At 46.6% G+C, this 17649-nt stretch overlaps 1 protein-coding gene across 2 annotated transcripts in view; it reads right to left on the reverse strand.

Moving 5' to 3' along the window:
- ULK1 (unc-51 like autophagy activating kinase 1) overlaps nucleotides 1-17649 on the reverse strand; it is an 80321-nt gene that overhangs the window by 42670 nt on the left and 20002 nt on the right. For both annotated transcript variants that reach the window (XM_072983094.2, XM_072983092.2), the window contains exons 4-7: nucleotides 17034-17066; nucleotides 14864-14900; nucleotides 8143-8316; nucleotides 7660-7733 (exon numbers count right to left, since the gene is read on the reverse strand). In XM_072983094.2, the coding sequence (XP_072839195.2) occupies nucleotides 7660-7733; nucleotides 8143-8316; nucleotides 14864-14900; nucleotides 17034-17066 (318 nt within the window). The remainder of the gene's footprint in view (nucleotides 1-7659; nucleotides 7734-8142; nucleotides 8317-14863; nucleotides 14901-17033; nucleotides 17067-17649) is intronic.

Below are 17649 nucleotides of genomic sequence, written 5' to 3' on the forward strand. Positions count from 1 at the left end.
CCACCTTGAATTTCTAAAGACGATTCTCTGGGCTCTCTCCAAAATACCGTATTTTTCTGTGTATAAGACTATACTTTCGTCTAAAATCTTTAGACTAAAAATTGAGGGTCGTCTTATACACGGAAGTAAACTGAGGAGAGAACAAAAACAAGTGGAGGGGAAAGCAAGGATCAAAGCGATTCTGCAGCGCTTTGATCCCTTTCCCCTTACACTTGCTAAGCCCCCCTTAGATTTCTTAATTTTGGATTAGAAAAGCGGGGGGCGTCTTATACATGGGGGCGTCTTATACACGGAAAAATACGGAACATCCGCTCTTCTCCCTCACTAAGTAGCCTCATGCCTATCTAACCCAGTACAACCTGTTTTGACCAGCAGCACCTCTGTAGGGTTGCCCATATGTGCCCCAGTTCGGACAGAAAAAGACTCCCAAACAAAATCTGGAGATAGCAGGAAGAGAACGCCCCATTTATACATTTGGAGGAATGTGAAATGCAACAGAAATACGAAACAGATCAGCACGGTGATGGTCTTCACCTTGGCGTTTGAGGTTCTTCAACAGCTATTTGGAGACGACCAGAAGGTCGAAACCTAGACAGACAGGTTAAGACATGCACCGTGAATGAGTGACACTCTTTGTTCCCAGTCAAGTGAAAGGTCTGAGATTCTAGATATAGAGATAAGGCTTGAAACCAAGATGGCCAGGAGGCACAAGAATAGAAAATGGACCGTTCTTTGAGCAGAAGAATTTCAAGAGTTGGTTTCCAAAGGGAAAGAGCAGAACATGTTCAACTCCATCAAATGTGGCCTGAATAGAGATAAAGGCTTTTTATTTCAGTGCATATGTTTATCCGCTCATCTATGCAAGATGGCCTGTCTTCTCATAGATAATATAGAGAACACAAAAGCAGCTTTGGTGTGTTTTATCACCACTGTTTAGGCCAGTGGTTCTTAACCTTTGTTACTCGGATGCTTTTGAACTGCAACTCCCAGAAACCCCAGCCAGCACAGTTGGTGGTGAAGGCTTCTGGGAGTTGCAGTCCAAAACTCCTGAGTAACCCAAGGTTAAGAACCAGTGGTTTAGGCAACCTTTTACATTATTTATTCTTCCACCATACAGGTATCTTTGGAATTTCTGTACTATTTTACATTCTAACTAATGTATCCACCCTCTTCAAGGCAGCTGCTACATAGAAGCGGGAGCTGAAAGTGACTCTGATGGGCAAGAAAAGGGATGCGGTGAAACTCCAGCTAATTTTTTTAGTACTGTGCAGAAGGTAGCCATGGTAAACCTGAACTTTGGTTACCATGAAAACCCTATGATGAGAAAGTCCAAAACGTAACAAGAGATAGTGCTGGAAGATGAGACTCCCACGTCAGAAAGCACTAACTCAGCTAAGCCACAGGCTTGAGTTTGCAAGAGTTGAACAGGGGAGCTGAGGACAGGACATGGTGGAGATTGTTCATTCATGGGGATGCCGAATGACGGGGGGCAACTTGGTCAGTGGAGAACAGCCACAACAACAACTCCAACTAACCACATATATAAACCCCTTCCTACAAACTCTGGACTTTGACGAAAGTAGGCTGCAGCCTGCAATGGCTCGTTAGCCGTTCCACCCATCTCGTTAGCTTTTAAGGAGTCACAAGATTTTATATGCTGTGGAAGAAGTCAGAAAGAGGTCAGAGAGTGATTGTACAATCGCCACTGGAAAACAGGAACACAAATGAAAAAAAAGGGCTGAATCAAATGACTGCTTTGGTCATCGTCCTTTATTTGGGCAGCCTGAACAGCCCACCAGATGCTATTTCAAGTTTTGCTGACTTCTCCTCCACGGCTCCCTGCCAACCTTAGTGCTTCGTCTTTAATTTTTCCTTCCTGGTTATTTCTGCAACCTCAGCAAATGCGAGGGAGGCAACCTGGCTGAAGCCACAACAGAGAGAGAGAGAGAGAGAGAGAGAGAGAGAGAGAGAGGTGTGAGAGAGCAGACCAAGGCCATCTTTCTAAAATTGGCAACAATAAACTGGAAATCTCTCTCCCCTCCCATATTCTCCTGGCTGTGAAAATCAGAATCAACCTCTCTCTCTCTCTTTTTTCTCTCTCTCTCTGTCTGCAGATCACAAGAGGATCAGGTCCAGAACCCATAAAAAAAGGCAAAACCATTTTCCGTAAAGCCAGGGATGTTTTCCCCTTTGCTAAATACTGTACAGGGATAAATCAAGTGTCAAATTATATGTAGCACAACAGACGGAGGCTAGATTTATAAGACACGTGGGATGATTCATGGCTCAAGATGTGGCCCGGACATCAAAAGCAGCAGGAAAAATAAGTCATCATCATGAAATCATTTGGCCATGGTGCCCGATGCAGTATGATCTGCATGCACTTATTGGCTGAAATCCAGTTGTGCAATTACACACAAAAAAATGCAACCTGTAGTCATAAACTGCCAGAAGTTAAGGAACTCCCTGTTGTTACGCAAAGCTGCACGACTCAACACACCACAGATAATGCCTAGGGAAATTTCTTAAATTCCAGCAATTGGCATGTCAAAGTTACGCCTTTTGCGTAACCGTGCACCAGGATTTCAGCTACTGTCTCCTGTTAGTAATCTTCATCCACTGTTATCCCCCAAAGCAAGTAAACCAGGCTCCCTGGAAACCGGTTTTCCTCCAAACCAGGGTGCGAAACCATTATTTACCTTGGCCAACTCATCTCCGGCAGAGGCTCCCAACTTTGTGTCCCCAGATGTTCTTGGACTAAAACCCACCAAAGCCTTCACCACCAGCTATGCTGGCTGGGGTTTCTGGGCGTTGCAGTCCATGAACATCTGGAGACCCAAGTTTGGGAACCACTGACCTACAGAAAGACACCAAGGTTGCTTTGGACCAGGAGAAAGAGAGAGGGAGGGAAGGAAGGAGGGAAGTGGACATTGTGAACAGCGCTTGGAAAATGTACGGTCAAAGCAGCCTAAAGACAATTAGGTCATGACGAACAATCCTTAGTGTTATCTGTGAAGATTCTCCGTCATCCAGGTGTGATTATCTGGAAGTTGAGTCCTGGGTACCGGGCTTCTTTCTCGTTAGGTTGAAACGGATGAGTAGCGAAATGATCCAACCCAACAAGAAAGAAGTCCAGTTGCCAAAGACGCCCATCACTCAATTTCCAGATAATCCATGCTGTTGCATCTACAGGGATACAGATGACGGTGCCGTCTGCCCTCCGCGCACGCGAGAGCCTCCCTCGATCTTGTCGTTATCAAGGGATGAACACGTACAGGAGAATCCCGGAAGAGCATCGGTGTGAAAAAATCTCAAGGCCAAACGCCCGTTTCTCCAAGCAGGGTTTTCAAACCCACACGCACGAGAGTTTCCATTAGAAGCTCAGCAAATCAGCAATGAATGAGAGCATTCATTTCCCCCCTCCGAATCCAGAGCAACCTAGAAACTGACTCTGTCTTCTCTGTGGCTCTGCCTATTCTCTTCCCTTTCAAAGGAAGCACTCTCGCGAGCGAACGGGATTATATATTAATGGCAGGAGATAAAACGAGAGGCAGAATGTCATCTCCCAGATTGCCCAGGTACTTGGCTGCTGTGCCAAAAGGATGTCGTTTATCTGCGTGTGCTTTTTCTGTCTCCTTTTCTCTCTCTCTCGTACAAAAGACCATCTGGAAAGCGAAAAAAGGAGGCCGACAGACGACAAACATTCACAACGTGCTGTCCGAGCGCAACGACGACACCACAGACAATTCCATATCCGTCCTCTCAATTTTGACAAAACGGCCGCCTCGAGCGAGGCACTCCCGGCTCAACGGCAGAGAAAGGTGCCCGTCAGATCCAGAAAACACACCATTGGAAGAGAGGGAAATGACGGGTCCCAATTAGATTAAATTGTGGAATTTCAGAAAACAAAAGCTAAGGGTGCACCATTGATTCTCGTCTCTCCCCTGACAGCCAGTTTGGACATGATGATTTGGAGGATCCCTTCTAGCTCGGCAATTCTAAGATGATGATGATTTGAAATTAGAGCAGAGCCGACAGTAGAATGAGATAATAGGGGCTTTGGTCCCAATTGCCGAAACCGTGAGGGCACATAATTTGCTTCTAGAGGGTGTGCATGCCCCAGCTTCTCTTCCATGGACAGAAGGAAACAGAAAACACGCAACTCCATGCCTAGGGCCAACATATTCTTAAACCCTAATGTTTTATTTCGATTCCTCTCTGTCTTCTCCTTACAAATCCTAAGCTTAACCGACAGGGCAGGAAAGTCCCCGTGGGCAAAACAGCTGACTATGGCTCTGGATTCGAATCAGCCCACACCAGCGCAGCCCCAAACTCTTGCCACCAGAATCAGTGATGCAAAAGTAGCTGGTTTTGTAGCTCTTGATCCTTACCACCACCCATGTTTCATCCTACTCTCCAAATCTGGATTTTTCCAGAAAAAAAGAGCAGAGTCTGCAAGAAAATGTTGCAGCATGAGTGCTCTTGATTGGGTCTCCAGCCCGCCAGCCACACCTTTTCTTCAGATTCTCCATTCTGTTCCCTTCGGCTACCCTTCCATGTTTCCTTTCCAGTTTGTATCAGTCAGCAAATTGTCCCTACCCTGCACGGCCGGTGCTCACTGGGTCATTTCAGGCATCTCCCCAACATTAACGTGATCTTCCCTTAAGAGATTTTTGAGCTCCAGCAAACCTAACCCTAAATATTTTAAATAAATATGCAAATTGCCTGCTACCTCCCTCTTGTGCACAGAGGGCGTTGCTTCGTTTTGGCAGTCGGAAAAAAATAAATTCAGGATTATCAATCTGATTCCTGAAAACGGCCGGCCCTAATCTCACAAAGCAGACTTCAAGACATTACTGCTGATAAAAAATAAGCAAGAAAAGTGTTGTGTCACCTTAATGGCTAACAGATTTATTTCAGGGTGACGTTTCATGGACTACAGTCCAATTTTTCAGACCCCCGACCCCCGAATCCTTTTGGTTATTTAAGCCAGCAATGGTGCTAATTGTCGCATTGAACTCCTGCATGTTAACGAGTTGTCACCTGTATGCCTCGCCGTACGCCAAGTCAGGCGTTTGGCGCATGACGCGGAATAAGAGCAGCAACTAACGCAAATTCACCACTACGATTTAGCCACTGAACTTGGGCAAACACAAACAGCCAATAACGTGTTGGTTTTGGAGTGAAACACATCAGTTACAGGTTTATCTACAAATACACTTTGTGGGAAGGGACGTAGAACTTTCAAATTCCAAGTTTCAAATTTCATCCCTTAGTCACCCAAGTCGTGAACCATCGATCAAAGAAACATCCTGTCCCTAACTAAGCCTCTCGGATCTGTGTATGGTTATCAAGATGTTGATTCAGGAAGAGGCTTGGTTTCTTTTCTTTTTTTCTGAATCACCTCCTGATTTCCGAGGCCACGGCAATTAACCTTTGTCTGTACACGAGGCTGTAAACAAATCTTCTTATTAATATTAACAGACTTAAACACAGCCGGTTCTTTGAACACAGTCCCTGCCGGTTGCTTAGCCTGACAGCCTGGTTACTTTGAAATGCCCTACTTCATACAGGTCGATATCCATTTAGCACCCGAAAATCGGACAAATTCACTGTATTTTTTTGGAGCTATGCAAGTCAGAAGGGTGTTGTAAGCTGTAATGTCTGCCGTAACACTGAAAGCATACAAGATCCACCTTCTTTTACGGATCGTGTCCTTTTATAACCACAAAACACAGCTAACGAACACAGCTAACGGTCCACGATGCAAGGATTTGATAGAAACAAAAGATCCGGCTCAGATGCCCAGAAGGGAAACTATCAGGACTCCCACATACAGTAACATATTTACTAGGTAAACACAATCCGAACCTCGTTCATATTTCGGAGCAAGGTTCCCTTGATGTAAACAGGCCCTGAGGTTGCGTCCAGGCGAAACTGAACTCAGAATGAGAAGACCCCCCCTAGCTTCCCGCATACAACAGGATGAACAGCTGTGGGCCAAAGGAGCACAACCCAGTCTTTTGTGTATACATCACAACGGCAAGACTCAAATCAAGAAGGATTTACATCCATCACTACATCCCTTCCCATAGTAAGTCAAGGAGACTGGCATTCCTTGTGATGACAGTGGTTAGAAATAAACCCACCGACCGGTGAACTGGCACAGTTATTGTTTTACGGCCGGCCCCATCGTTGGGTAGATTCAGGAAACGGCCTCAGGCGGCAGATGTTGTGGGGGGGCAGCAGATGTTCTTGGACTACAACTCCCAGAAGCCTTCACCACCACCTCTGCTGGCCAGGATTTCTGGGAGTTGAAGTCCAAGAACATCTGGAGGCCCAAGGTTGAGGACCACTGCTCTAGCTACTCCCCTCCATCGGGGGACGTAGTTACAGGCACTGCCTAAAGGCAAATCCAAAGCACAGACGCATAATCTCAAAAGCCCTTTCGGTGGAGTTGACCCGGCTAAGGTCAACTAGAAAGCCAGTTCGGAGAACAAAGCCAGTTCGGAGAACAGAACGTCCACAAAAGTCCAAGGTGTCCTACCGTACACAGAACACCGTTGTTTTGGCCCAGAGGGCACAACATTCATGCAATAAATGCCGATCAACGTGTGCACAGGTTGCATCATCACATTCCAGCACGATAACGAGGAGAAAAACATAGACGTGCAAATGAAGGGGCGGGACCCTGCCATCAAAATAAAGTCCAGCTTTTCAGTGGCTTCCAGGGCATTACACGCAACGCGAGACAGTATTAAGACAAGCAGCGTGGACTAGCAAGGATACTGACAATTGCTCAGGATCCCGATGTCTGCATGGATTCCCGAAGGTCGCAGGTTCAAATCCTGCTATCCCCAGGCAGGGGGGAGGGGGGAAGAAAACCCCTAGAATTCGGAAAAGTTACTCTTTTTTTGTATATCAATGTTGGGATTATCCCAGCATAGAGTATTTGGTAGGCTGCTCCGGCTGTGGAGCCAGAGGTTGGGAGTTCGATTCCTCACTGTGCCTCCCACGAAAAGAGCCAGCCTGGGTAGCCTTGGGCAAGCTGCACAGTCCCAGGGCTCCCCCTAGAGGAAGAGAATGGTAAAGCACTTCTGAGTATTTTCTACCTGGAAAGCGTTGGCATAAGTCACAATTGATTTGATGGCCCGCAAGTATATTATTACTCTAAAGAAGTACATTTTCCCGGTCTGAAACCGCTGTAAAGTCACCAACAACAGTTCTAAGCAACGCTGCCCGAAAAGGACCCCCGGGTGTGCAAATCCGTGATTATGGACCGCCCCTCCCGGAATCCAACAGTCCAAAAAACACTAATCTGCATATTACAAGTTCTGAATTACTAGAATTCAGCTCCCTATATTTTACCTTCTCCACCTCTCTAGGGACTGGCAGGGCAAAACAGCACCAGCGTCTTCTCTGGCTCTCTCCGAAGGGAAGAAAAAACTCCCCCCCCCAAAAAAACCCCCACCAAAGTCCATGATGGGAAAAAAAAGCAACAGATGGAACCCTACAGTGAGAAACAAGACAAGAAGCAACTGGATCCAAGAGCCCTTATCTGCTCCAGAACCCGGAGAAATACAACTTTTTCAAAAACATTCCCCAATCCTTTAAAGAAGAGCAGGAAAAAGCGAACAGATGTAATCATGGTTTACTTACCATGTACATCGGAGAGCCGCAGAGGGTGGCTGCCATCATATTGTTCTGTAGGTACCGGGCGAATCCAAAATCAGCTGCATGGAGATGCAAAGTTTTTAAAAAAGGGGTGGAGGCACATGGTTACAACAGAGAAGCATTTATATCAGCATCCACATTACCTTTGGTGTACTGAGTTAACACAACCCAGCACACGACAAATGGCTTCATAACACCCAGCGATTTGCCTCCAAAATTTAATGCCCTTTGGGTTACGTCGGCGACAGGATTTTAACCATTAAGTTACGTTAGCAGAAAATTTGCTGGTTTCGTCGCAACGGAGCCCTACGGGTTGGCAAAATAACCTTCTTTATTCTCATTCGACACCACACAAACACACACACGTACACTACAGAGGCTTCTCCCTGTTGCGAATCTAAACCAGATGTTTCAAGACGGAGGTTGGAATCCACCAGCTTCGGATCAGCAGACACCTTTGGCCCTTACCGATTTTGATGCGAATGTTATTGGGGTTCGATTTCTTGCCCCCGGCAAACGAAAGGAGGATATTCTGAGGCTTCAGATCCCGGTGAATGATCCCTTTGCTATGCAACACCTTCATGGCCCCGGCAATCTGCTGGAGAAAGAGACGGATCGTGTCTTCGCTAAGAGTCCTCATACCTGGAAGAAGAAGAAGCGGTGACAGAAGCCAGGTGAGTCACGGAGGAATCAGCCATCATCCTCGCTGGACACTAATTACAATGACAGACAAATACCACTGCCCTTTGTAACCATTTAACGAGCACCGTTATCATTTGTAATCACCTAATGCCCAAACATTTATGTGGCACGAAATCCAATTCGAGAGCTATTTCTTTCTTCCCACAAACATCTCTCTCTCTTGACCTTCTGATAATTTCAGGCCAATTTGCAAAGATGGTTTGAGGCTACTAAAGTATTAGAAGCCAACCAAACAACATCGTTGGGGCATAATAGGCCTTTAAGTCGTTTCCAACTTAAAGCAACCCTAATAGGAGGTTTGAGCTGGCTGGATAGCTCAACGAGAAAAGGGTCGGTCTACAGAGCCAGAGGTTGGGAGTTCAATCCCCCACTGTGCCTTCCAGGGAGAAAAGCCAGCCTGGGTAGCCTTGGGCAAGCTGCACAGTCCCAGGGAATCCCAGAACAGAATGATAAATTACTTCTGAGCACCCCGAAAAGGGTCACCGTAAGTCAGACTTGACTTGACGGCCCACGATTAATTAAAATTTGGGGTCTATCAGACGTTTAAGGCATGTCGTTTTACACACACACACACACACACACACACACACACACACACACACACACACACACACACACACACACACACACACACCCCTATCAAATTTCTGTGGCTGATCACGAATCTGAACCCCGGTCGCCCCGAGTGCTAGCCGGATACTCTATCCGCTCTACCACACTGCCTCTCACAAACAACAACGCAGCCCTAAACGAAGCGGAAGGCAGTCTTGTTAACGGGTTCTACTCTGTTGCTTTACTGTAACGGTGCAGAAAATGTTGACCCCCTTTGACCCGTTGATCATCTCTGTTATTATAATACCTGTTTTCTTCCACCCTGCCGGCAAGGTGCCTTATGTGGTTCACCCCACTTTTTTATTTTACCCCCAACAAGAACCCTGCGAGGTAGGTTTCAATAAGAGATAAAGCAACTCAAAATTACTCAGTGACTTTTGCACAGGGGTAGAAATCAAGTTTTCCTGGCCCTCAGCGTGCCGGCTGTCCAAAATAGCAACTCCTTCGTTTGCAACGGCTGGAGCGCAGTTGGTTAATTACTGACCACTTCTTTAATTGGGCGAGGGCCTCAACCTGCAAGCTACACGGGCGACCTGCGGAGACCTCTGACGAAAAGGAACGGAGGGCCCTTTCCAAAGAAGGAGCCTTCAGGCAGCTTTGGCTGAAGTTCAGATACGTGGTTGCCTCAGAAGCAACCACGGGGGGTGGGCATACCCCCAGGTTCTTCGCCCCCCATCTAGCTCACCATGGTTCCCAGGGATACAAAAAGCAGTCCTCGCCTCACGTTTTCGCCTCCCCTTCGTCGCCCAACTCCTGAGGCCCAAAATTCAAAACCTTCTGTGCTGCCGGGGAGGGCAAATTTGAAAAATATGTACCTAGCACATGAAAAATTTATCACATTTCGAGGGCATCCGAGGTGGGTCTCACGGGGGAATTTGCCTCGCACAGCCTAACAGCTGGTGAGGCGACTGCTTACACGCCACCAAAATGGAGGGCGAAGAAGAAGAACTCGAGCGTGTGCTTAAAATGTCATCAAGCTGGCTTTATAGGTACGGACGCAACGTTAGAAAGGTTTTCAATAATTTAAACAGAAATGCAAAATTTCTAGCTCGGGAGGGAAGACACGCGGCCTCCCGAGTTTGCTTCCAGGGGCTGTGGATGATGGGTGGTTTCAGGATGATGGCTCTCCTTCTAGTCCTTTATAGCTTTACTCCTGGTTTGGACCTTAAAATGGGAGACACCTTCACAAAACAGGATTGCTCTCTTGCAGCCTTATCGGTGGAGGACTCTTTTCTCTAGAAGTGGCCACCTTAGCCTGATGTGATACAGTCTAGGCACGCAGACCCAACCCTTCTATAAGCCAAGCCTATAATTTGCCATTGAGGATCGTCCTCATTCCCACTATCTTAGAACTGCAGACCTAGAAGGGACCTTATAGATCATCAAGTCCAGCCCCTCTCAAGGAGGCCTAGTGGGGGATTCGAACCCCCAACCTCTGGTTCCACAGCCAGAGACACAAACCACTGAGCTATCCTATATCCATGTGCGCCACAACCCTCGACAAAACCCACCCCCAACGGCTCAGAAATACGCAGCAATGTTCTTTCCAAGGAAATGTTTAGGAGCGAATGTGGGCTCCTCCATAACATTGCGGGGATCTAAATAAAAAAAAGTGGAGGCGCCAAGGACCTCCGAAGCCGAGCTGAATCAGCAACCCCGTCGGGCAGGTGCGTGGGTTCATGCTTGAAGATGGTAAGGAGAGCCGCCTCCAGCCCTCGGGGCTCGCCTGAGCGATGTGTCAAGTGGCACGCTCGACACGCAAGCAGGCTGACTAATGCCGCGAGAGGACATTGCCAAGAAGGAGGCTCATCTCCTCTCCTGCCACGTGAGAGGGATGACAGACGAATTCATCTTTAACAAGCAGGGCAAGTGGAAAGAAACAGCAAGATGGCTAGAGAGTTCAGCGCTCCAAAACCCTAACCCTTCTCCTGACTTGGAGGGGACCTCTCCTCCACCCCAGAAAGTTCACGGCACAGCAAGACCTTGAAGAATTCCAAGCAAAATCTCAGAAATAGGGCAGGCGTGACCGGAAAATGAAAGTTATTTCGTGTGACGACCACCTCGAGGCTTATGAGGCTCCAGAGAATAAACATGTTGCTTATTCAGTCAAGTCTGGCTCCCTACCTCCATGAAGACGACTCATTTCTGCTAATGGGGCAAATGGAGGAGCGATCAAAGCCTATCAGGGGCAGGAGGACCACAATAAGTGTGTGATTCTCAACACACAAGACTCTCTTTTTGGTCCTATCTTCCCCAAACGATCATACAGAAGGGGGTTCGAAACGTTTTCGTTTCTCCTTTGATGCCGGCACACGTAACGCTGTACAGGCCCCAAGTCAAAAGTTCCTGTGAATCGCAGCTTTCTCCCCCCCCCCCCACCCCGGATCTTGCCTTAAAAAATAATAATAAAAGTTTATTGCTGGTTCACTCTGCCCAGAAACAGGGCCGGCTCCCAAAACAACGGATGCATTCCCTCCACATTTCTTTAGACGAATGCAGACTAAAGGCAAGAGATACGCCAGCTGGTAACACCAACGTGCCCAAGATCGGAGCGGAGATCAGCAAAGCACGAAAGACGAAAATTGCGCACTCAGAACGTTTTAACACAACGCGTCTCGAAGAAGAAGAAGAAGAAATGCAACGGATTCACGAACGACAATCACCAAAAAAAAGAGAGGACCAGGCAGGAACTTATGCATAGATAAGATGGAGGACCAAGGTTCACGTACAACCACGAAACAAGACAACCCATTTCTGAAGACTCGTCTGATGCAATACGTTTGCAGCGATTTGGAGCGTATCTTTTGTGGAACAAATTTGATTTCACACCACGCCATTTGATCTACTAAGCATGACATGCGTGGCGTTCAGCAAATAATTACGAAACAGAACGCTGTCTGCCATCCGTAGTCTTCTTTTCAGCTTCCCCTGAATCTCCTGACCATTTTTCTGTTTTCACCCCAAAATCAGTGGGTCTTCTGGATCCACCAAGCAGACCCTCAGTGTGCTTCCCCCACCACACAAACCAATGGGGTCAAATCCTCGTGAGGTTTTCCTAAAGATTCTCTGTATATCAGGGTCTCTCTCAGCTTTCGGCTACATCACTTGCGTGGAGGGGGTGGTGCTGTACTTAAGAAGCAGAACTCGCACCCAAGACCTTCACAAAAATCAGTTGCAGAGCAATGGTTCCCAACCTTGCGCCTCCAGATGTTCTTGGACTACAACTCCCAAAAATCCTGGCCAGCACAGCTGGAGGTGAAGGCTTCTGGGAGTTGTAGTCTAAGAACATCTGGGGACCCACGGCTGGGAAGCACCGCCAAATAAAATAAATCTTACACCGCCAAATAAAATAAATCTTACCAGGCTTTAAGGCACTGGTTCTCAGTCTTGGATCCCCAGATGTTCTTAAGACTACAACTCCCAGAAATCCTGGCCAGTGGTGAAGCCTTCTGTGTGCAAAATCATCTGGCGACCCAAGGTCGAGAACTGTTGCTGTAGAGAAACAGGCGTGTTTCCAAAGGAGAAGCATGAGAAAATAGACGCTGGCAGTGCTATCTGAGAAAAGCATTCAAGAATTGGGGGAGCCACCACGTCTAAGTCCCTGTCCATCCTCTTTTTCAAGGATGACAACCCAGAAAGCAATTTAACAGCCATCTTTAAGGCTTGTACTTGACAGGTTCCTTAAAGGAAAGTCTTTTTCCTTCTTTTTTTTCTGGCAGAATTCACTTTTTTTGCTCGATTTTTCCGAGCCCACAGCCAGGGTGCCAAGACGCAGCCAGAATTCCAGTCGCTAAGCCAGGCGAACGCCGGCGACGATGCCCGTTCTGCACACAGAGCCCGTTTAATGCACACAACCCGTTAAAATTCTAGCCCCAAGGAGAGGAGAGGGGGAAAAAAATACAGATCCAAGCCTTCAGTTCCAGCTGTTTAATGGAAGAAAGCTCGAAGCATAACGTTTCCTTGTCACACAGACCAACCCGGCTACAAAGGCAGTTAGGAAAAAAAAAAGAAAGGAAATGACAATGAACGAGATCAATGTTGTCTTTTTAAACACCGACCAAAAAAAAAAAAAAACCACTCTAGAAAGACATGAATAAACAGAAGGAGACAGCTTTAATCTGTCCAGACTAAATGCTTTTAAAAAGGAAGGAAGCTTGAGGGGGGGGGGGGAGAAATGAGAATTATCCATTGTAAACTTCCTCTAATTCAAAAGAGCTGGTAAGTGAAAGGCAGCCCGTCGAGAGGTTTGGGACAGACATTTACTTTGTACACCTTTCCTCCAGCTATTTTTTTTCCGAGCAAAAAAAATAAAGGTGGAAGCCAGCAGGAGGGGTGCGTCACCTCTCTGCTCCACTTAATGCTCCCAATTACTGATGTTCCAAAGCGGATTTCTGTCGTCGTCAAAGGCCACCCTGTTGTGTCTGACGTACGACAGCCCGATGAACGAACAGCTTTCAAAAGGCCGCTTCGTGAAGAGCCCTGCGAAGTCCACGTCCTGCGAATCCAACGTCGGGGCTTCCTTTATGAGTCAACCCATCTCACGTTCAACCTGCCTCTTTTCCTGCTGGGCCTTTCATTTTGATAATAATAAAACTCTTAGAACCGCAGAGTTGGAAGGGACCCAATAGATCACCGAGTGCAGTCCCTTGTCAAGGAGGCAAAGCGGGGAATCAATCTCCCAACTTCTGGCTCTCCAGTTCGACACCTAAACCATTGAGCATCCCAGCATTATTGTCTTCTCCAGTAAGTGGATTTTTAGTCACGTCTAGTTTCAATTTTAGGCATGTTTAACATTAGGGGAGGTCTGTGCAATCTCCTGGGATGGAACATGGTCTCTTAGACCCCCGAGAGTTGTCCACCTGCCCACCAAGGGTGAGGACCCTCCTTCAGCTCAAGGGCCAAATTCTACTCCAATATCTAGTGGCATGGAGTTCCAGAGGCAAAGGGGGAGACTCAAGCTTTCTTCTGAGTGACAGCCTTCCTTTTGTCTGAAAGGGTATTGGAGGAGAGGCCGATATGAGGAATCTAATATGGCATTCGACCCGTTCATTCAACTTCTCTTTTATTTTTTGCAAAATTAGAACGCAAGAGATGAAGGTCGAGATCCCAGTGCAAGCAGACGTCCCGTTCTTAATTCCCTTTCTTCAACGAGCCTCAATCACAATCTTGTTGTTGTTTAGTTGTGTCCGGTTCTTCGTGACCCCATGGACCAGAGCATGCCAGGCCCTCCTGTCTTCCACTGCCTCCCGGAGTTGGGTCAAAAATCACAATCTTAGCCTAAAGCAAATCCCTGACAGTCCTCATAACGAGCCAAATGAACAGGATGGGGGGGGGGAGCTTAATTGCAGTGACCTTATAAACAGCAACACAAGCAGCTCCACCTTAATCGGTTAGCACTGACCTAAATTATACATTCTGGCATCTAGTTAGAAGCCTTACTAGGTTCAATACACTTAAACCAGTCCATCTTTCTCTCTCAACCTGTCCAGCTTCACAACGCTGTTGTGAGAACGATGTAGGAAGGAGGTGAACCTCGCACTCAAGATTGTGGAAGTCAAGGAAACATTTAACAAAGCAACAAAAGAAATGACACACAGGGGGGTAAAGCCAGGATGAAAAATTAGCCCAGCTTTGCCTACCCTAGATTAGGGCTGGACAAATACCCAACGCAATACACCTCAGTTACTGGATGGAGACCCCGCTGGAGATGTTACAAGCCGTTAATAGCTTTTCCTAGAAGAGCCAACAATACGTCAAGCGGAGTGCGTGTTTTGAGCCCAAAACGCCAGGCGGGCTACAAATTACAAGTATTCTAGTTGCAGGCATTTCAAGAACTGTTTAATCTAGTAAATGCAGCCAACGGCCATTGACTTACTGTGTAAATAATCCGCCAGGTCTCCTCCGTTGCAGTACTAGAAAAAAAAGAGAGAAGAGAAATTTATAAGCACTTTGGTTCATTTCTTTCTTTCAGGAAAAAAATATATATAACACAGAGCAAACAAAATTGTGTTTCATAAGAGATTTCCTAAATAATGTCTTCTTTCTTTCCTGATTCAATGATTTAACACGCCGTCGTTCAACTCTTACAGGCACCCAGTGTGGCAGAGTGCACTCATTCCCAATATTGGGTAAGCCGGATGGTTTTGGACTACAATTCCCAGAAATCCTGGCCAGCACAGCTGGTGGGGAAGGCTTCTGGGAGTTTCAGTCCAAGAACATCTGGGGACCCCCCCCCCCAAGGTTGGAAACCACTGGTGTAGAGAACAGAGTGATGGATTAAGACTCTGGAGACCAGGGTTCGAATTCCCACTCAGCCATGAAAACTCAACTGGGGGAGTGGTAAAGCCACTCCTTAAATACCTCGTTTAACGTGACAGCCCTTTTAGGGTGGATTTACGTCTGTTCCGACTTGACAGCACATAACAACAGCCAGCTTCTTAGAAGCACGGATATAACAATAAAAGAAGAGAGATGTGCCTTTTTCGATCCAGTAAATCTGCCCGAGGATTTGTGGATCTCACTACAACCCCTATCCTCCCCGGCCACCACAAGCACAGAGCAATGGGATCTGGTGTCCCGCCATATTTTAAAAGATGCTGAATTGAGGAAAGTTGCGCGAAGGGCTATTTTTGTTTTTAAAAATTCGCTTCCTGTTTCTGTCTCACGATCCACCTCAAAAGACTGATTTTAGGGACGGAAGTTGGGAAGACGAAAAGCGATGGGTGTTGCCTTGATCTCACGGAGGAACGGCAGAAAATAAAAATCACCAAGCCAGTAAACAAAACTACCTTTGCTTTTTTGGGGGGGTTTTCAGAAAACCTGCCCAAACTGGAGTCCTTCCCACAGAGGAGAGAAACCCAGAACAAATGTTTTAAAAGCCATTTCCTCTGCAGAGCTGATCCCAACAGATCTTCATCATCCTCCGTTGCTGCTGCTTTTAAAGAGACACTCCAAGTAATTGATAGATCCTGGAGACGAAAATAGCTCGAAGCTTTCCAAGTCAAGTAGAGTGTATTTTGCAAGAGAAGGCGAGGCCAGTGCAGACAGACAACTTATTCCCTGGGTTGCTCTCTGCGTCTTTTTTTTCCTGAATGTCGTCATCATCATTTACTCTTACATTTAAAAAAAAAGGCTCCCTAAAATTCATGAGGAAAAAAGTCTCTAAAATTCACAAAACTAGGTTGCATCGTCCATACCTCACCTTTCTTGAAAATTCAAGAATTAAATCTGCCAGTATTTCCTCCACGGGGTTTATAAATGAATTATAGGGGACCTGTGGGCCCCCCCAAGAGTTGTTGGATTCGTGGGAGGGGGGTCATATGTATGCACCTCTGGCTATGGGAAAGGTCAGAGTGAACGCTCATATGTCAAAATATACCCCTGGCCAAGATATTTTAAGGCACTGCTGATTTATCTAACCAGCTGGAATGTGATTTCTTAGAAAGTGTTGACGCACAGAGGCAGTATGGCATACCAGTTGCAGTGGTGCCCCGCTTAGCGATTACCCCATATAACGACAAATCTGCTTCATGATGATGTTTTTGTGATCGCAAAACGATGTTTGAATGGGTTTCTTTTGCTTAGCAACGATCGGGAACCAATTTTTCGCTTTACGGTGATTTTCCAACAGCTGATCGTCGGGTTTCAAAATGGCCGCCGCTGGACGATTAGGTATTTCGCCCATTGGAACGCATTAATCAGTTTTTAATGCGTTTCAATGGGTCTTTTATTTCATTTGACGACGATTTCACTCTACAGCGATTTCGCTGCACGAATTAACGTCGTCAAGCGAGGTACCACTGTAGGTTTCGTCTAAGCATGAGAACTACTGAGTTAAAATCCTCCCTCAGACAATAAATCCAGCAGGAAACCCGAATCCAACGGCTGTTTTGCCACCTAGCCTTCCTCACAGGGGATGTTGTGAAGCTCAAGCGACAGCAGCGAACACTGTACGAGCAGGTGAACGAAAGTACGGAACCTGAAGTGTGATTAAGAAGACCTCTAAGGTCCCACAAATATACATTTGAGATTGTAGGGCTGCTCACCTCCATCACCAAATAGACAGAGTTGGCTAGTTCCTGAAAGAGAAAGAAAAAGAAAGTGAATTTCTTTTGTCAGAGATGTTCTGAATCCAAGCAGTTGCGAGAAATACACAAAAACGATCAAATCATTCAAAGCAAAGAGGTGCGTCAATAATTATAGATGTTGTCTTTCAAGCCCCATTCTCCGCTCCCCAGCTACACCCCATCATCTTACTTTCTAGAGATGAAAGAACGAACATTTTTCCCCACAGGGATTACTGGGGGGAAGGGGGAGATTAACTGGTTAAGAGTTTAAGACAAGAACACAATGCCGGGAAGCAAAAGACTCAAGGCGATTTAACGCTGAATGCCAAATCTCTGCGGTCCATCAAACCTCAGTGTGTTTCCACTCATACGCAAGAAAAATATTAGCTGGAATCCTGTCCGTTTTTACAAGAAGCTGCAACTAGAGTAGGCCCATTGAATCAGGGGGAGGATCTGGAGAGCCGACTTCTCTCTAAGTCCCACTGAATCAACGGTTTTACTCTAGTTGCCACTGACTATGCTAAGCGACAGGATTTCAGCCGCAAACCCAGGGCATAGGATTAAACGGGTTTAGTCACTATTTCCAGATTCATGC

The sequence above is a fragment of the Pogona vitticeps genome, chromosome 14 (genome assembly GCF_051106095.1).
Source record: "Pogona vitticeps strain Pit_001003342236 chromosome 14, PviZW2.1, whole genome shotgun sequence".
NCBI classification, from domain to species: Eukaryota; Metazoa; Chordata; class Lepidosauria; order Squamata; family Agamidae; genus Pogona; species Pogona vitticeps.